Source organism: Misgurnus anguillicaudatus, chromosome 10 (genome assembly GCF_027580225.2).
Source record: "Misgurnus anguillicaudatus chromosome 10, ASM2758022v2, whole genome shotgun sequence".
NCBI lineage: Eukaryota > Metazoa > Chordata > Actinopteri > Cypriniformes > Cobitidae > Misgurnus > Misgurnus anguillicaudatus.
Window position 1 is genome coordinate 6,371,598 of NC_073346.2, and position 20,966 is coordinate 6,392,563.

Here is a 20,966-nt window from a genome sequence, read left to right on the forward strand (position 1 = left end):
ATGCTGAAGTAACGTTAACTTAAGTGGATTAGTGTAACACGCTGCTGGTGATACCATGATGTCAATCATCCGAATTGTTCATTAAAATAACGTAATCCTCTCTGAAAGTAAGATAATTGTATCTAGTTATATATATTAGTAGAGATATGTCACTCACAGGAGAAAGAAGTTCAGAGTCAGATCAGTTTAAAAGGGTGCTTACCAGATCTCTTCATTTGACTCGGCATGGAGGATCTTGAAGTAAGAGATTTTTTTAGAGATTTTGCCCCTTTTGACACCTTTCTGTATTTGTTGAGCCAATCAAACTTTGGCTCTACCTTCGGATACTGCTCACAGACATCTAAAAGTTTAAAAGAAACATTCACTCATCTACTGTTAAAGGTACAATACACTTATAAAAAAAATTCTATCCTTACAACTCCCATTGAATGAGCTGCACTGTTTCACTCTCTCTCTCCCCATACAATTTGACAGACATGAATTAGATATATATTTCCTGAAGCAAGTATCAGGGTAAGTCTAATCTTATCTTTGCAGTTTCTCTTACACTTACAAGACCTGTTTTCACACTTTCAGCATATGTACAGCTGAGCTCTAACTTCCCTTTAGTTGTACAAGCGCTTGCTGGTGTCTCAAGTCAGTTTCTATATTGTGACCGCTGCTTACCTTGCAGTTTTCTTACATTCTTCCTGTTATTGTGCACATCTGATGGACCCCTGATATTTGCCATCAGCGTTTAGGATGGACCCTCACCCTTCCAGTGAGTGTTCATTAAATCCTCTGAGTAAAAGCATTTATTCTGACAGATTTTCAGTTGATGATTTTAGCATCCAAATGATGAAAACTTCCGCAATTATTTAAGAAAGCAAGACTCTTCATTTCGACACTTAGATTGTGAAGTGTAAAAAGCCTCAATCTGACAAGATCTACTTATGTGCCACCAAACTCCGCCTCTAACATGCTTTCGTTTCACCTTCATCTTATTTTCTCTCGTCCGCCTTAACGTTTACTTGCTAAATTTGGCTGTTGCCTGATAATTGAACCCACTGAAAACAAACTTTGTGACAGTACTTTTTTTAATAGACTTTTTCATAAAGAAATATGGAGGCGGTAAAACACTTGTTGCATAATGGCTCCAAAAGTACCACAGCAGGTTAATTAATAACAGACCAGAATAACCAGTGTCTGATCTCTTACTGCTCAACTATGTCTGTGTTCAACATTTCTTTACTATGTTCTCATCTCTTGTCACAAACTTGTTTAGCAGGAATGAAATATATTTAGAGAAGAATTTTTTTTTTTTGGTGTGTTTTTCATAGCTGGTCAATCCCCTGCCATGTAATGGCCAACTGAACATGAACTATGTAAAACAAAACGTTTACACAAACATGTGTGGATTTTAGATAGTATTGTTCATGACCCTGGGCCACAAAACCAGTCATAAGTAGCATGTGTATATTTGTAGAAATAGCTAACAATACATTGTATGAGTTAAAATTATTTTAAATTTTTTAGATTTTTTAAATGTCAAAAATCATTATGATATTAAGTAAAGATGTTTCATAAAGATATTTAGTAAATTTCTTACCATAAATATATCAGAAATGTATTTATCATTTGTCAAATGTGTTGCTAAGGACTTTTTTGGACAACTTTAAATGCGATTTTTCTCAATATTTTAATTTTGCACCCTCAGATTCCAGATTTTCAAATAGTTGTATCTCAACCAAATATTGCCCTATCCTAACAAACCATACACCAATGGAAAGCTTTTTTATTCAACTTTTAGATGATGTATTAAAGGCATTACATTTTGTTTTGTCTTATGTGTTCGGATTTAATAACTGCATAAAATCTTTTTTTTTTTTAAATATGCCCTTTTTTCAGCTCCCCCAGAGTTAAACATTTGATTTTTACAGTTTTGGAATCCATTCAGCTGATCTCCATGTCTGTACCACTTTTAGCATAGCTTAGCATAATCCATTGAATCTGATTAGACCATTAGCATCGCGCTCAAAAATGACCAAATAGTTGTGATATTTTTCCTATTTAAAACTTGACTCTTCTGTAGTTACATCATGTACTAAGACCAACAGAAAATTAAAAGTAATGATTTTGTAGGCAGATATGGTTAGGAACTATACTCTCATTCTGGTGTAATAATCAAGGACTTTGGAGGTGCAATGATATCACGCAGTGCCCGAAAATAGTCCCCTGCTATTGAAAGTTACCAAGGGGACTATTTGCGGTCTAATCAGATTCAATGGATTATGCTAAGCTATGTCTTTACGGGATCTTTACTGTCTATGTGAATGCACACACAAATTCTAGAAAATCATTGTCAGTGTGAATGAACCAAAAATCAAACAATCCAGGAAAAATCCCAGACGCTTTTTCCGGGTATTTTCCGTAATCTCTGTGTGAAAAGGGCTATGGTGTATACCTGTGACATACTGTAGGTGTTTACATACTTTTTAAAGGTATGAAATGTCATGAAGAGGGTGTGTCTCACCACTCCATGCCCGATTGACTTCAACGAGGAAAAGACGAGTTTGAGAACCAAAAGGCAACCTTAGCTCCAACTCTTCATCGAAATAAGTAACTCGCACACGAGTATCTGCACCTACGTAGTGACAAATAAAGCATTGTTTTTAATTTATGCTGAACATTGACGCATTGAATGTACAGTAGCTCTAATTAACCAATATTCATTTGACAGGATACATAGATTGTATCAGTTCACTGTTGAAATTTATCCAAAAACTATACAATGCACACAAACTATATATAAAGCAATAAGAAACACTCACCGACAACAGCAAGCTCATCTGGAGATGAAACTGTGGAAATACAACTATTAGCATCCACCATGAAAGCACTCAGTGTCATTCTCTATGAACTAATGTACTCAGTTTTACCTTCAACAACCGAAAAGTCATAAGAAATGGGAATGATGTCCTCCAGTGTAACGTCCTCACCAGTGATGGCCATTCTTATGTGAGAATATATGAATAACCTGAAGGGAAACCACAAGATTAAAAGATTATATATAGTGTGTGTGTGCAACCCTATGAATCAGTAAGTCAGTATATATACACATTTTAGAGAACCTTGCTTTGGTGCTGTTCAGATAACTGTTTAAATTATCTAAATTACACATTTTTTATAAAAAATAAATATATTTTTAACAGATTCAACTGCACACCAGTGTCTGAAGCACATGACAATGCATTGGCCGATAAAGGGATCAGGTGAGGTAGCGTCGCACGTCATCAAGACTAAGCCTCTTTCACACAGTAATTTCAGTAAATTACCATGAATTTACCAGAATGACTTTACCTCTCTTTGTCAGAGAGCGACAGTCTCTTCTAATCCCCGGCATGGCGAGGTTGGTGTTGTGTAGTAAACAATGTTGGGTTATGACTTTATATCCACGGTCCGTATTTTTGTAGTTTCTACTTCTGTGGTAAAACTGAGAGTGATGCACAGTTACTCTAGATGACTTTAAACTGAACTGTAGGGAACAGAGTTGCTAACATGCATATAAAATATACAAACGTGGTCGGATTGTTTAACTTAGTAAAAACCAAGGCTGCTCTAACCAACCAACCAGCATTTCAGCTTGTTTAAAACCTCAAGTCTGTTTCAGACAGATGGTGGGTGTGCTTTAAAAATGGCACTCTTCAAAACATGACCAACTTGGTGACTTAAAGAAAAACATCTCCGTTTTCAATATTTTACTATGTTTTTACGTTAACTTGGATTAATTAATACATGCCTATCTTTTTTCAATGCGTGCACTTAATCTTTGTACAGCACCTTGTGAATGTGTTAGCATTTAGCCTAGCCCCATTCATTCCTATGGCTCCAAACAAAAATTGTATTTTGTGTCACCATACTTACTCGTGTAACAGTCTTTAAATAGAGAAAACATGGAAGTATTTGGTGGCTTCTAAATTCATCCCTGTTTGGTGCCGTAGGAATGAATGGGGCTAGGCTAAATGCTAACACATTCACGAGGCGCTGTACAAAGATTAAAAGTGCACAGATTGAAAAAAAGATAATTATGTATTAATTTGTCTAAGTTGAGGTAAGAACATAGTAAAATATTGAAAAACGGTGGTGTTTTCCTTCAACATGAACTCCATTCACACAGCACTTTCCATAAAAATTCCATAAAATTGTCAAAGAGGCTTCTTTGTGAACATGAACACATCCCATAAATCTTCTGGAATCGCTCCCGTAAAGAGGCCTCGTAACATTGCTGTAACATTCACGGAAAGCATTACTATGCAAATAGATAGTATATTGTTTTAAACTACTCTGATGAAGAGATTTGACAATTTTAGCACTTTATATGTGTTTGAATTCAAGCAGCGTGTGGCGTGAAACCTCTGTAAACGGTGCGGGGCTAAACGTGTCATCTGTGTCAGAATATTATGATTAGCCTGAAGCTGTCAACGACGTGTTCTGACGTTGTCTGTGTTCAAACCCATAATCCTATTCTTCGTTCACACATAGCATTGTACCAGTAAATTACTGATAATCTTACAACTTCTTTTACTGGTAAATTGGCAGTCTTCAAAAAAAGTGTCCTGTTCAAACACATGTGATCTTAACAGCAATTTGAGACTGTATGTGTTTAAACAGTTTCAGATTATTGTGTGGCAGCTGTGTTAAACATCTCCATCCTGCTGTGGCCCCTTTTACAGCTCTTTATCATATTCAATTTTTCCCCCACTAGAATAGTCACTAGAATAGGTGTTTCAAAACTTCTTGTAAACCTTAATTATTTTTGTCCTCCAGTTTTCACAATGCAAATTTTCCATTGCAATGTCTGTGGTGCTGAACTCAAGCGCATCAGGCGTTATTAGATCACCCGCACCTAAGGATCATCAGCTCTGCTTATTTGCGACCCTGAACTATTTTGTGCTGCTCTTAGTAGATTGTCTTGGTTATTATGGAAATCAGCGCCTGTTTTATTTATTTTGCACCATTTTATTATCACTCCCATCACTGCTTTTTTGAAATTTGCACCGTTTAGTAAATCTGGCCCTATGTGTCATTTTGTACTGATTTTGTGATAAAATAAATAAGAGTGACAAGTAGTGTTGTTCCAATAATAACTCAAAGATGTGTCTGTTCTGATTAACACTGATTGTTGTTTTTAACACATCCGTACTTAAAGTGTAGTCTTAGTCAAGGGTAAAATAAAACCTGTATCCGTTAACATTAATTGAGACAATAAAGTGTAATAAATGAAAGTGTATAAACTTACGCATGTTCATTGTTGTGCTGCACGAGCCCAAGCAGTCTGCTCTCACTCACAGTATCCAGCATTGACTCACACTGCACAGCATGATTGACAGGATTGTTAAAGACTATACTAAAAAGAATATACTATCACATATTTACTGACACACAATTCACATCTGTAATGTATGACAGCATGATCGATGCTGTTAAATGCAGGGTTACATGGGATTTTTTATAGAAACATTTTGCGTTATGGTAGTTGAAAATCTCTTCACTTCCTGATTGTCTACATGTATTTATATAAATAAAATGTTCATCCAATCATTGCATTCGGTCCTTATAATAGAATGTTCTACATGCGCAAGCTGTGCACTTATAATTAAAATCAGGCACTTTATCTTCATACATAGCAAGGCAGCATTGCCAAGTCCTCTGAGTTCTGAATTGGGCATCTTTTAAACTGTTTCTGCAGGTTGATGTTTTTCTGTGGGTTACAGATTAAAGGATTTGGTTCATTAGTTGTTAGTATAATGGCCATTGGGCTGGTCTTTTTACCCTGAAAGGCAATGGCCAAAACAAAAGCGCAAAAGAACGCTGGTTAATAAAGGTTTAATTTACTTTAATATGAATGAGTTTTTATTTGTTTAATTGTTGTTAGGTTTTCATAAACATAGTAATGCACCACAAAATAAGCATCGGTTTTAAAGTAAGGGGGAATTATTACTCTAACAACGCATGTATGTCACTTTCATATCATAATGGCTTATTTATTTTGTTAATAACAAATAAATGTTAATTCTCATCAAAGTCTAAATTTGAAAATTAAAATGAGTTTATTAATCTAGAACAAAATTCCTCACAGCACATCCCTAAAGACTCAATTCATTTGGTTGGTTTATTTTTTGACATTTAAAGATGTTTTACTATTTAAATCTGCACAAACTTTTTTATTTAAGGCTTAAAATACCAAAATTAACCAGATTATTTTAGTAAAACTCTGTAGTAGTGTGTGGCTTTTGTACTTTTAAAAGTGCAATAAAAAAATTGAGTTATATTTTTATCGGATAAGTCGATTGATGAAAAAATTATAGGCAGATTAATCGTTTATAAAAAATACACCCTAATTTGAACTATCCTTCCTTTAAAGATTATCATCACATGATGTTAAGATTTCTTACGCAGTGTTGCCAACGATTTAATGTAAAGTAGCTAAAGCTAAAGCTATTAAAACTAGCAGTCATTTTCACTAAGTTGCAAAAATTAGTAGGGGTAACAAATTGTGTGTATTTATAGACGAGCTGTGTTCATGCTCATATTTCTAAATAGTCAAATTCTTTAAAAATAAAACAAATGAAAAAGCAAACAATACAGATAACTGACTGAGCCTGATTTATTCAAAGAGTTGGGTAGATTACTTGGAAGCTGTAAACCACATGGCAAAATTTGTAGTGAGAAATCTCTTAGATAACACATTTTGTACTTTTTGATTGTTTATTTGATGTCACATATATTTAGTATTGTACTGTTTTAACACAGTACAAAGAGCTATAAAATATATGTCACATTTAAACAAGACATGTTTTAAGTGCATTTGATATTATATTGTAAGTATAACATAAATAAACATCATATCAGCAATAATATTATTATTATTCAGGTAAAATATGCATGCTAGGGCTGCACGATTTGGGTAATTTTTCCCATTGTGGTTATTCATGCTAATATTGCGATGTGCGATTATGCTAAATGGTATCATGAGTCAACTTGATGGGTTTTAAGGAAAATCCACACACAGTTTAGTGATAATGCTAAAATGTGTATTTGTAAAACTAGAAATGTTTTCGTATTGCCACGTGATGTAGCAACTGCTCAGTGTCAGTAATCCTAAATCCAAAATACCGCCATACAACAGACATAGTTTTTTTTAGCTACCAGATCACTGTCAACCTCCTCTGCATCCATCTTCTCTCTGGTATAAGTGACGACGCACACCACACACGTGCATGCCACACGTGCACTGCCTTTTTTGTTCATTTTTCTTTCTTTTTTTAAACAGCAAGGAAAATCATCAAACTGTTATTAGAAAGTTTGTGTTAACAAGTCCACACATTTATTTATTTAATATAATTGCAAAATTTTGCTGTCATATAATCACACAGGCTGACATCGCGATTGCGATGCGATTAATTGTGCAGCACTAATGCATGCATATTTTGTTAGAAAACATTAATGATGGGAATGACTCAATGACTGTCCTATATACAATCTGATGTAAACACTGAAGAATATATCAACGCTTTGTATATTTATTACCCTAAATCCTTTGACCTTTACAATGCTATATATACGTTAGCCCCACCCTTGTGGATCAGTTAGCTTATGAAAGCTCTTGTAAGATTATAATTTTTTTATTTAGGTAGGAAAATAAGAAATTAATATGTAATCCATGTAGAGGAATCTGTAACAATAAAATAGTAAATGTACTCTGATTACGAGCATTTTAAATGTAATGTAATTTAACTACAAGTACTTTATTTTTAGAATCTTATTTTTAGAATCAGATAACAGTCAGATGCCCTAGGGTCCAGACTGAATGCGGTGTTGCCAGCTTAAGTGATATATCAGACCCGTTTAGTGACTTTTTAAAAGTGAAAGTGAAAAAAGCTTGTCAAGTATGGAACGCATATTCATAATGTGACCTCTGCATTTAACCCATCAAGTGAGTAGTGAACAAACACACTGCAAGTCCTGAACACACTGCAGCACCATGGGATCAGTTTGGGTTAAAATTTCAAAACCTTCCCACCGTGAGACTTTCGGGTTACCAACTCTTCTAACCACTAAGCTATGACCTAGTTTTCTGGTTTGGAGTGGATGGTGACCGAGATGGAAAACACTTCAAACTGACTCAAACATGTTACATAAATAACTTCTCTTGACTGGTGTCATAACTTATATTTTAAGTGTCTTTCTTCTTGTGGATATTGCTGTTGTTACACATTCATTAAAATGAAACATCCTAAAACTGACTAAACACAAGGGACACAGATGACAGGTCAAGACTTTCATTAAAACATTTATATAAATATTTTAGTTTGTTTTTCACCAAACTTTTTGGGTGCCTTCAGGACACATAAAAAATACAGCACGAATCGAGTGGAGTTATTTGGGTCAATATCACTATAAAGTGCCTTTTGCTGTCCTCATCAGAATCACTCCGTCATCATGAATATTTTCCAGAATAATGAAATTCTGAGGTATTATTATAAATGGCCAAACATTTACACATATACAAGTTCAATGATAAGTATCTTAAAATATGTTTTTCCCATTTTATACCATTTTCTTTTATTAGATATATGCGATTTTGGCATGTCCCAGACACTGCTCAGCCAACTTTAGTGAGTGTAAAAAGTGAATAAATGACATCAAATTTTTCTTATTGTCTTCAACAGTTATTTGATAAAAGAAGTAATTTTTATAATTTATATTCAATTTTCCTAATAATATAACATTTTTTGCGTGTGTCCCTGAAATTGCAGTCCACCCTGTCATTTTGGGGTAAATGCCCATTCAAGAAACCAACTGATGTAGTCAATGACATCCCATCACGTCACCCATTTGGTCTTTCTTCAGTAAAGGTTAAAACATAAAGAGGCAGTTTCCCAGAAAGGGTTTAGATTAATCCAGGACTAGGCCTTAGTTATATTCTGACATTTAAGTAGTTTTTACAAATAAACCTTAAAAAATAACATTACTGATGTGCATCTTGAGACAAAACAATGGCACTGATATATGTTAAGATATGTCAGTGCAAGATGTTTTTAAATTAAGTCAGCTCAAACATGCATTTTAGTCTGGGACTAAACTTCCCCATAATGCAATGCACACACAATATAGTTGTTCTTCCTTATTTTCATCATATTGTGTTTGTAGTAGCCTGGTGTCAAGCTTAAAATGTCCACCCTGTCATTGGGAGTAATAATCAACATAAAACTTTGCAGAAAATCTAAATATGTATTTTAAACAGTGCACAGTCAGCTTCAACAGTATACCACTTAGCTAACTGCAGCTGCATCATGTGTTCATTAAATGCTACATTTAGCTAAAAATGTCCACCCTGTCATGCAACTTTACATTATGACAGGGAGGACATATTTTTATGGTGTTTGCTTGCAGTTAATTTAGTGCTGGAGCTTGACCAACATGCATTTCTAACAGCTGGTCTCCTTAATACAAAACATGAAGTAAAATAGAAAATCTCAAATTTTTGAGAGGAAGTTTTGCAGTCTTAAAGGCACTTTATAGTGATATTGACCCACTTCTGGATCAATTTGAAGCTTGAAGAGTAACCATTCACTCCCATAGTAACCAGAACCCCAAACAACGTTTTTCATCTGTGTTCTGGAGAACAAAGAAATACATTGTGGGATCAAACGACATGAGGGTGAGTAAATAATGACTGTTTTCCCTTTTGGATGAAATAACTTTTTACCATAGCTCCACATCTGTCTCTCTCTCTCTCTCTCTCTCTCTCTCTCTCTCTCTGTCTCTCTCTCTCTCTCTCGTCTACTCTGTTGACTGAACGATGCATTTTATCGTTGAATACACCGACACCTTGCGGACATGCAGCGAATGAACTGCAGTTCCTTTTACGAAATAAAATAAAGCATGCCACAAAAAGACAGGAAAACAGACGAATGTATAGTAATCCATGCAAACGAATAAAAAGCAGAACATTGAAATAAGTGTTAATATCTGTTGTTAGCCGCGAGCTAGTCAATATTTAGAGAAGTGAAAACTTTCGTAATCATCTTCAGTTGCTGTGTAACACAAAATTCAGCCGATGAGCTTTCACGAAAGTATAAGACATTACTGCAGTGTTAGTGATTTTCAAAAGATACTATAATGCAGTTTTCTCCTTTAGCCAAAGTCTCTTGTATTGCCACGGACTGATCCATTTTCCAGCGCCCAGTGGATCCAAACTCCTCATTAGAAAACACAAACAAAGTCAGACATATTCCTGGATAAAGGTGTCAAAATGTCCTTTCAATAACAGTGTAAAAGTCTCCAGGGGATAGCCGTTTAAAATGGTCTTGGATAACAGTGTAAAAATCTCTCTCTCTCTCCCTCTGCCTATTTTTGTCCAGACGCGGTCCCGCCTCAACGCCACGCAGTCACGAGCTTGTGTTCATAATTAAATCATTTGTTATTCCCATTAAATCTCGGCTGTATTATTAAAAGTTTTAGTTAACACTGACTTTATGATTATCTTCTAAAGAAGCAGTGTAACGTTATTCCTTCTGCCCTAAAAGATGCCAAACTTGGTATGGTCTTAAATCCCACCCATAGACAGTAAGATCCCACCCCTTACTCATTCAAGGGTCCATAGGTGGCGCTATAACATAATATGATGTGATATGTAATCATGAATGGAAAGTTTAGTATACACTGTGCAGCAGAGGTGTATACTACGTATTTTAATTACTTTTCCAAGCATCTGTGCTTTATCAGAGTGTTTGTTTTGGAAAAAAATTACTTTACTCAAAAATGTTCACTACATTCTAAAGCATAGAATCATACTGTGTATTCCTTTAATATTGCATATTAAAATTGATTTAATACATAATTACATAAAGATGGTGTACTTAAGTACGAATTACGAAAGTACTTTTTACTTAAGTAAAAGTAAAAAAAAATGTACTAGATGTTTAATAAACTTAAATATTAAATATAAACCAAAAACTTGGAATTATGAAATGTAGTGGAGTAAAAATTATGATAATATGCTTGGAATGTATGTTTTCCAAAGAAAAACACTAATAAAATACAAATGCTTGAAAATTTACTTTTATCTAGAAAGTAAAAATACTTAAGTAGTATACACCTCTGCTGTGCAGTAGTCTAGTGCAGTGGTTCTTAAACTGGGGTCTGGGGCCCCCAGGGGGGCTGCGAGATAGTGCCAGGGGGGCCTAGTTTTATGACATTTTATAAAATACACTCATTTATCGTGAATTCTGTGTAATTAAACCTAAAAACATAAGGCTACTAACCAACAGCACTACTTTGTATAACTTTATATGTTTTGTTTAATTAAAATGTTAAATTTAAGAACATTTTTTGTCATAAATTTTCTTTGGTGGTCTTTTTACAAAACTCCAAAAGGCCAGAAAGTTTGACTTGGAGTTTCAGGATTCAAACAGGTGGAAAAGTGGATTGCCTCGTCACAAATAGCTACTGTGTTTAATGCCCCATTACCTGTTACTTAAAGAAAATACATATATCTTATGATATATGATACTGTAACAAACAAATTAATCATGTTATTACAGGGTCCCAAAGAGAGACAGTAAAACACAATATCACCCATATAAAATATACTTTATATATAAAAACCCCAACAAATGAAAATCGGACTGAGTTTATATACCTTATTTACTCAGTCACCATTCACTTTCACTCCCTAAATAAAAAAGATGTCATAAAAGTAAACAGTGAAACAAGCTGTCAGTCGCTAACATTCTGATTTTGGATGAATAAAGATGTTTTTGTGTGCCACTGTATCATCTCATTGTCTGAGAATGTGCTGCAAATATTTGTCTAATCACTTTAATGGTTTATTTACATAACTGGTATCTGATTATTAAAATGATTTAAATAGCTGTTCAGTAGATGTCATGTGACTGTGTCATGTGTACAGAGTCATTAACAGTTATACTAATAGGTCATGCGAGTATTTTTACTGTATATGGACTAGTGTAGGTATTCAGTTTAATTCATTAAATATATATATATACAGTGTTGAACACAGTCATGTGTGTGCAGTAAATAAATGCTATGGGTGGAGACAGGAAAGATAAAGGCTTTATTTAATCATTCAAATGCAATTATTCAGATGTGTTGCTCTTACTGTATGAGCATGAAGCTGCTTACAATCACATGGTGTGACTTTATTTTAATAATTAAAGCAGAAACAGAGCAATGTGCTATTGCATTATTCTGTGAGAATAGTTTCACTGGACATTAATATACTACATAAAATATTATCACAAGTCATTGGTGCCACTTTATATTAGGTGTCTTTCAATTTAGCTTGAAGTCATTTCACATATCCCCAACCTTTAAAACAGGGGTCTCCAACCTTTTTGTGAGCAAGGCCTACCACAATGGATAAAACAATCTGGAGGAATTTTTTTATATAGTCTACTCAAAACTTTTTTGTTTTATTTGTTGATTTTATTTAACTCATTCCCCGCAAGCCATTTTTTGAAAAGTTGCCACCAGCATTTTTGTGATTTTCATAAAAGTTTCAACAAAATGCCTTCCAGGAAAATGTTCTTCTAAAAATATAAACATACAAATATATCAAATGAAAGAACAGACCCTCTGCTTTCAAACAAACAATAAACAAACAGGGAATTTTTTTTCATCCTATCTATATTTTTTCTCTGCTTATAAACTATTAAATATGGGTATTATTCTTAAAAAATTTATTTTTTTTTTTGCAAAAAGCTAAAAGAATTGTATTTTGTGAAAGAATTTAGTTAGAAATCAGATTCAGAATGAATTAACAAAACATACACAGAGTTTAAAATTAGTAGATAACGTTTTGGCTTCAGTTTTTTTTCCGGTGGTAATCGCGGTATTGCAGATTAACACAAAAATTCTTCAGAAACCCGTTTTTTATGCAAATGTTTTATCTTAGTTGACGAGATAACTCGTCAATGGCTGGGAAAGAGTTCATTTTACTTGTTGATATGTTTTATCATTGTTTAAAATGTTAACATACATAAAAGAGGCCAAGCTAATATAAAAAATATGTAATGAATACAAAAATTAAGTCTATTTAAAATGTCTATTATAAAATGGGCAGTTCTGGTTCTTCATTCTGATTGGATGAAACGCGTTCTAAGCCGTGATAAAATACCCCGGTAAACCCACGGTTCAGACTGCATTACATAAGTATCACTGCGCCACTGTTGCTGCGTACTGATGAAAATAAACACCACAGTCTTTAATCATATTTTTAATTTGTGTACAATTGCACAATTAATGGTGATATCCAGATAAATGTCAATAAATATTGTTGAGTCATCTGATCAATAAAGAGAAAACGCTCCCTTAGAAGTTACCTCAAATTCATATTTCCGCTATCCACTGGGTGGCGATCTTACCCAACTTAAACAGTGACGCATTCACTCAACACTAAAAACACAACGTGTAAGTTTTAATGGCTCTGAATCTGATCTCTTACAAAAGTTCTCCACAAAAATGCAATTATCTCAGTGTTTAGCTGAAAATTTGAGAGGTGATAAGAGAACAAATGAAGGTAGGATGAAACGGGTTTTTTGAAAGTGGATATTTTATGTTTATTTAAAGAGGATAATTTTTCTGTATGGCATTAAACTTAAACTGAGTGGCAACTTAAAAACCGCTGACGGGGAAAGAGTTCTGCATGTTTCCAAGCATATTTGATCATCACTTCAACAGTTGCACAATATAAATGTTAATGTATAAATTAAATTAGATGAATGTTGATTTATAAAAATAAACACCACAGTCTTGAATCATTGTCCAGCACTAAACTTTGTTTGGCGGAAGAGTAATATTTGTACTAATATAATTACAACTTATTTGTGTTTTATTTTATGAAATCCTGCTAACCTTATGCATATGAAGTAACCATTTTAATAAAGCAATAAGCCCCAAGTAGCAGTGGGTTACCAGTGCATTTTATTACAGCTAAGGGGGTTTTAGGCACGACGCTAAACGCCCCTTAGCTGTTATAAAATGCACCGGTAACCCACTGCTTCTTGGGGCTTATTGCTTTATTAAACATGGTCATCATGTTGTATACCACTGCCCTAAACAACACATACAGTATGTGCACAATCTATTACACAGTAGCATTTAGAGACACCTAATATAAGTAGTGGGATCCCAAAAAAAAAAGATTATGCTCTTACATCTGTACACATACAATTAAATAAACACATTTCTCTGCAAAAATAAAGCTTTCAGATTTCATGCATGGTTACGGACTTTCATATGTCCAATATTATAAATATGTCCTTATAAATATAACTATTGTTTATTTAGATGCATAAAGTGCATACTTCACTTTGTTTGGCATTATTATTATATGAGTGTACACAGGGTGAAGTTTCCTGATTGGTGATATAGTATCTGAATTTGGGATTTCATAATTATTCAGGATTATCTGAGCATTCCAAGAATATTCACACAATGATTAAAAACGTGAGATTTTGGTTTAAATTGCGCAGAACCTGTGTACAGTAAAGAAAACAAGAGCGAGAAAAGAAAGGTTTCAGTTAACTAAAGATGATTGACTGTATTTATTGCCAAAAAGATACAACTCAGTAACCATCTGTGTGTGATAGGACGCAAACTTCATATTTGTTGATGCAGTGTTAATATATTCCTTTGTGGACTTCAACAACAAGCATGTTCCCACTTGATATAACTCTCTAAGGATGCACATAGTGAAAAGCTTATTTGGCATCTATACGCACGCACACACTCACACTTGCACACGCACAAACATACACACTTCTAATGTGAAAATGAGCTTTCTCTGAACTGTAACTGTGTCTATACTACACTCAAGTAAGGACCTTCATCATCCAGAGCATGACTAGAGATGCAGTGAGGAGTAGAGTAGACTGAGGACCTCTGGGGGCAGAACTGGGCATGTTTAAATCACCGGTCAGTTTCAGACATGAGGCGCTAACAGTGGCATTACAGCACTCCAAGTAGCAGGTGGTAACTGTGGTTGAGCATGCTGTTGCCTTTCGACAATCTGTACTGCAACCACCCTGCCATGACTCCGTGGACCCGGACGTCGTCTTGTTCAGCTGAAAAGAAAGACAATAAGTTTTAAGCATTCACTAAGCAAATGACGTACAATCGTCTTCGAGAAACATCATAACAATGGCATATGTAACAAAGAAACAACTACATACCATGCAGTAATCCTGACCAATAGGACAATACACAAGTCCAAGGGTATTGGTGGTTTTGTAACATGCGGGCCCATCACACTTGATGCTTTGACACTTCTTGCCATTTTTTGGGAGTTAAGAAACCAAGAGTCACAGTCGTACAGAGAATGCTGTCTATCACAGGGAATAAAATAAGCGCTGTATGTGCTCTTACATTATTTGCTGGGGTGGGAGGAACCGTCACCTTTATGGTTGTGGGTGTAGCCGTGGATTTTGTTGGAGCTATATAAGATCATATTAAGAGAGGTCAATGTTCAAGGCACGCTCACATATATCTGAGCTAATGAAAGAAAGATGTGTACCTGCTGTACTGGATGAATTTGACATGTTAAAGAGAGCGTAGTTGAGACAATCAGTTGTGTTGCAACAGCCCATAGAGCAATTAGTGACTGGGGGATTCCCACAGGGCATGGCACACCTGACGCTGCACTGAACGGTGTGACTCCCGTTCTGATGGATTAACTGAAGCAAAGCATATTAAAACTCTTTATGAGCTCAGCGATTCACGTGTGAAACAATATCGTGATCAAACTGACCTCACAGAAAGATGCGGTGGGTGGGCAGGGATTCGAGGTTTTGTTCATGAATTTGGCGTGACAGTCATCAGTACAAGTAAATTCTGGACAGGATAACTGTTGAAAAGAGGAAGGACGGCTACATCGGTCATGCATACATTTCTTTACGTGCTTGTATATTTGAGCGGTATGCCATTCAACAAGGATTGAAGCACATATGCAGTGCTGGTTACAGAAACAGCTTTTCTTAGTAGGAATGTAAATTAACTGATAGGCATGGAGCACTTACACTTTATGGTAAGTTAGTACCAGTTAGTAAAAACAAATTTTGTACTTTGCAATCCAAACCATTTTTTTTAATGCAATTTACACTTTTTACAATGTGCACTGTAGGAAATTACTTGCACTTACCATTGTGTCATTATCGGCTAATGATGATGTATTCATTGAATCTATAAAAAATAAATACAGACAAAATTATAGCTAGACAGACAGACAGACAGACAGACAGACAGATAAGATAGCTATGCAGACAGACAGACAGATAGGCAGGCAGGCACACAGACAGATAGATAGGCAGACAGACAAACAGACAGATAAACAAACAGGAAGGCAGACAGACATACATATAGACAGACAGATAGATAGATAGATACATACATACATACATATAGATAGATAGGCAGACAGACAGACAGACAGGCAGGCAGACAGACAGATAGATAGATAGGCAGACAGACAGATAAACAAACAGGAAGGCAGACAAACAGACAGACAGATAGATAGATAGATAGATAGACCGGCAGGCAGACAGACAGACAGACAGACAGACAGACAGGCAGGTAGATAGAAAGACAGACAGACAGACAGACAGACAGACAGACAGACAAGAAGACAAACATACAGATAGGCAGGCAGAAAGAAAGAAAGATAAATAGATAGACAGACAGACAGATAGGCAGATGGTCAGACATATAGATAGGCAGACAGACAGTCAGACAAATAGATAGATAGACACGCTGGCAGATAGACAGATTACCTGTGCTTAAGTTAGTAGGTACAATAATGTTATTGGTGATAAGGTGTTACCTAAATGAACAGATGTGATGTTTTCAGTGAAATTCTGAGTTTCCACAGATGTCATCTGTCCTGTAGCACTGATATGAGTTGAAGTCTCTGGATTGCTTGTTACTGCATGACTTTGGCTTACTGGAGTAGCTGTAAATGCAGTTGTTGGGTTATTCCAAACTGATGTGCCATTAAACATGTGCAGTAAAAGAAAAAAATAAAGCAAACGTCTGTAACAAGTGGGACTTTTCCTGTATTTGCATGTGGTCCCTGCTGAAAAAAACAGCATACCAACAAGACCAGCATATGTTGTGTTTTGGTGCTGGTTTGCTAGTGAACACCAGCTAAACCAGCATCAAACCAGCATCAGCACCAGCATTAGCACCAGCTAAACCAGCAACAAACCAGCATTAGCACCAGCTAAACCAGCATTAGCACCAGCATCCCATGCTGGTCATACCAGCATATGTTGTGTTTTGGTGCTGGTATGCTGGAACCACCAGCTAAACCAGCAAAGACCAGCATAATTCCCATGCTGGTCCCCACTGGTTTGATGCTGTTTTTTTCAGCAGGGGTCTAATAAATCTAGCTTAATAAAACATCATGCACTCATAAAGTCCCAAAATCATTAAGTATTGTCTTTTATTATGGATTTCTATCTCTATGACAGACAGCCCTGCTGGAAAAAAAACAGCATCAAACCAGTATGGGCCATCACGAGAATTATGCTGGTCTATGCTGGCTTGATTCTGGTTTAGCTGGTGGTCACCAGCATACCAGCACCAAAACACAACATATGCGGGTCTTGCTAGTGCTGGTTTGGTGCTGGTTTAGCTGGTGCTGATGCAGGTTTTGTGCTGGTTTAGCTGGTGTTCACTAGCAAACCAGCACCAAAACACAAAATATGCTGGTTTTGATGGCATGCTGGTTTTTCCAGCAGGGAGATAGGCAGGCAGACAGATTACCTGTGTTCAAGTTAGGTAGAGTAATGTTATTGGTGATAAGAGATGTGTTGTTGTCTGTGTTACCTAAAGCTACCGATGTCATCTGTTCTGTAGCAGTGGAAGGATTTGAATTAGCTGAATTGCTGGTTACTGTCTGGCTCTGGCTTATTGGAGTAGATGTGACCATAGTTGTTGTAGCTGATGTGCCATTAAACATGTGCAGTAAAAGAAAAAAATAAAGCAAACGTCTGTAACAAGTGGGACTTTTCCTGTATTTGCATGTGGTCCCTGCTGAAAAAAACAGCATACCAACAAGACCAGCATATGTTGTGTTTTGGTGCTGGTTTGCTAGTGAACACCAGCTAAACCAGCATCAAACCAGCATCAGCACCAGCATTAGCACCAGCTAAACCAGCAACAAACCAGCATTAGCACCAGCTAAACCAGCATTAGCACCAGCATCCCATGCTGGTCATACCAGCATATGTTGTGTTTTGGTGCTGGTATGCTGGAACCACCAGCTAAACCAGCAAAGACCAGCATAATTCCCATGCTGGTCCATGCTGGTTTGATGCTGGTTTTTTCAGCAGGGGTCTAATAAATCTAGCTTAGTAAAACATCATGCACTCATAAAGTCCCAAAATCATTAAGTATTGTCTTTTATTATGGATTTCTATCTCTATGACAGACAGCCCTGCTGGAAAAAAACAGAATCAAACCAGCATGGACCAGCATGAGAATTATGCTGGTCTATGCTGGTTTGATGCTGGTTTAGCTGGTGGTCACCAGCATACCAGCACCAAAACACAACATATGCTGGTCTTGCTAGTGCTGGTTTGGTGCTGGTTTAGCTGGTGCTGGTTTTGTGCTGGTTTAGCTGGTGTTCACTAGCAAACCAGCACCAAAACACAAAATATGCTGGTTTTGATGGCATGCTGGTTTTTCCAGCAGGGAGATAGGCAGGCAGACAGATTACCTGTGTTCAAGTTAGGTAGAGTAATGTTATTGGTGATAAGAGATGTGTTGTTGTCTGTGTTACCTAAAGCTACCGATGTCATCTGTTCTGTAGCAGTGGAAGGATTTGAATTAGCTGAATTGCTGGTTACTGTCTGGCTCTGGCTTATTGGAGTAGATGTGACCATAGTTGTTGTAGCTGATGTGCCATTAAACATGTGCAGTAAAAGAAAAAACAGGGAGCCTGCTGGATTAAAGGATAAAGAAAAGCAAACGTCTGTAACAAGTGGGACATTTCCAGCATTTGCATGTGGTCTAATAATATATAGCACTGTGAAACATCATACAATCATACAAATCTTTGAAGAATGCCTATTATAATGGAGTTCTAGTTCTAGTGGAGTCTGTAATGTGTTAACAATAAATGTTAAATAACTTACCTTTTACATAAGACCTCTTACTCTTGCTTTTCCCAGAAGTGCTCAATATTCCTGCCGATTTCATCTGAAAGTATGCAAATAATGTTAATCCTCAGGCAGTATGTTTTGTTTTACAGTGCAGAAACACAAAATAAATGTTTAATGTACGCATCATTACTAAAGAGGCTATCATGAATTCTTTATTGATAGATTTTTGCACTGCAAAAAATGACTTTCTTACTTAGTATTTTGTCATGTTTTCAGGACATATATCTAAAAATTCCTAAATTAAGATGCATTTTCTTGATGAGCAAAATTACCTAAGAAAATAAGTCAATTTTTTGACAAAAAATCTGCTTATTTGGTAAGAAAAAAAATCTTTACTTTTTTCTTAAGCACTTAATTTAAGTTAAAAAAAAATGTCTTACACCATTGGAAGATTGTTTTGCTTGTTTTAAGCACAAATTACTTACATTTAATATTTTTTTGTCAATTTTTTTTTACTTGAAGCATTTTCCTCATCAAAGAAATGCATCTTGGTTTTAAAATTGTTAGATATTTGTACTGAAAACAATACAAAAATACATAATAAAGTCATTTTTTGCAGTGATGTGTATTTAAACAAATTAATTTGTTATCCCTGAATCCCAATTGGCATACTATCAGTACTAAATATTTGTCAAAACTAGATTTAGTATGTACCATCTCTTCAAAAGCACTCAAATGTCTATACTTTCCCATAACAAAAACAATACACAGGGCATGAGCAAATTGAGACACAGGCTATACGTGTTAACTTTCATGATTCCTGATGAAGGTTATGTCATCATTAATTCATATCTAATAGCTGAACCAGACCACATAACACATCTGATGCTGTGGCTTCCTAAAAGTTTATTTTGATAAAGAGCAATAAAATCTTTCTTCAACACAGAAATGTCTATAGTTACAAATGTTTTCAAGCAATGAGACTGCTCTCTCTCTCATACACAATTAACAACTTGTTTGTTCTTTGTCAATCCCACGGGTGTAAGTGCAAAGCACGGCTTGTTACCCCTTTCCCCATGAGACAGTGTACAACCCCCTTTAGGACACTACCGTGGAAACCACGACTCCTACGAAAACATCGCTTCTCCCAAATCACGACTCATTTCTTACTCATTTATTCCACTGTTATAAAATCCAGTTTTATTTCGTGACATTAGTCTTTTGTTTTGTTCAATAGAAGCTTGACCATCCAAAGTTATGTGGAAAAAAAATAAGACTCAATGCAGAGAGTCAATTAAATTCAATAATTTATATCATACATATGAAGCTTTTCATTAAACATTGAATTTCATTCATCATTTTTTGTAAGTAGCATAGAGTTGAGTAACATACATAACAAAGCAAAAACACTTTCATGTAGACATTTATTAAAGAATCATCCAATTAAGCACTAAATGCAACATTGTGATTTCAGTGAACATGAATAAAATCTTGACTCATTCTTACAGCCGTTTTAAAACACCTGGACACCTGCTCTGTTCATCTGTCAGCATCTCATTTGTGGAGACATCGTGCATACACCCAACCAAACCTAAAGCCCACAGTGGTACATTTATCTAAAACTCTACACTGCCTTAACACAGATTAAGAAACCTGGCTTACCTTCACTGTAGAGCTGGGAAACACAAGAAACAATAGTAATAATAACAGCAGAGAATGAAGTTAAGTCTCTCTCTCTCTCTATTCCTCTTTCTCTCTCTCTCTCTCTCTCTCTCTTTCACTATTTTTCTCTCATCATTA

At 35.6% G+C, this 20,966-nt stretch overlaps 2 protein-coding genes across 6 annotated transcripts in view; both read right to left on the minus strand.

Annotated features, from left to right (window-relative positions):
• Positions 1-10,591, minus strand: part of inpp5b (inositol polyphosphate-5-phosphatase B) — a 32,411-nt gene extending 21,820 nt beyond the window's left edge. The window contains exons 1-6 of one of the 4 annotated variants that reach the window (XM_073871829.1): positions 10,161-10,591; positions 5,279-5,349; positions 2,919-3,016; positions 2,811-2,840; positions 2,513-2,623; positions 203-340 (exon numbers count right to left, since the gene is read on the minus strand). In XM_073871829.1, the coding sequence (XP_073727930.1) occupies positions 203-340; positions 2,513-2,623; positions 2,811-2,840; positions 2,919-3,016; positions 5,279-5,349; positions 10,161-10,217 (505 nt within the window). In that variant the 5' untranslated portion in view covers positions 10,218-10,591. Of the gene's footprint in view, positions 1-202; positions 341-416; positions 534-666; positions 1,071-2,512; positions 2,624-2,810; positions 2,841-2,918; positions 3,017-5,278; positions 5,358-10,159 lie in introns of those variants that run through there. The other 3 variants (XM_073871828.1, XM_073871830.1, XM_073871831.1) reach the window with 3 other exon arrangements.
• A 3,500-nt stretch (positions 10,592-14,091) lies between these two features.
• On the minus strand, positions 14,092-20,966 carry LOC129449227 (uncharacterized). Of its 2 annotated transcripts, none has more exons than XM_073871834.1 (11): positions 20,829-20,966; positions 19,200-19,263; positions 18,845-19,003; positions 17,890-18,003; positions 16,883-17,011; positions 16,205-16,245; positions 15,815-15,910; positions 15,581-15,740; positions 15,432-15,500; positions 15,240-15,340; positions 14,092-15,131 (listed from the first exon to the last, which is right to left on the minus strand). In XM_073871834.1, exons 2-11 carry the CDS (start codon positions 19,261-19,263, stop codon positions 14,880-14,882), a joined length of 1,185 nt encoding a protein of 394 aa, XP_073727935.1. In that variant the 5' UTR covers positions 20,829-20,966; the 3' UTR covers positions 14,092-14,879. The 2 variants fall into 2 exon arrangements, with proteins under 2 accessions (XP_073727935.1, XP_073727934.1); XM_073871833.1 differs by having other exon boundaries at positions 18,845-19,006.

Excerpts from the sequence above, each read along its gene's own strand:
- LOC129449227 (XM_073871833.1), bottom strand. The coding sequence starts at position 19,263 with ATGAAATCGGCAGGAATATTGAGCACTTCTGGGAAAAGCAAGAGTAAG. Across the intron at positions 19,007-19,199 it reads TAAGAGGTCTTATGTAAAAG|CAGGCTCCCTGTTTTTTCTT; the intron begins GTAAGTTATTTA and ends CCTTTAATCCAG. Across the intron at positions 17,012-17,889 it reads GATGACATCGGTAGCTTTAG|CTACTCCAGTAAGCCAAAGT; the intron begins GTAACACAGACA and ends CTGCATTTACAG.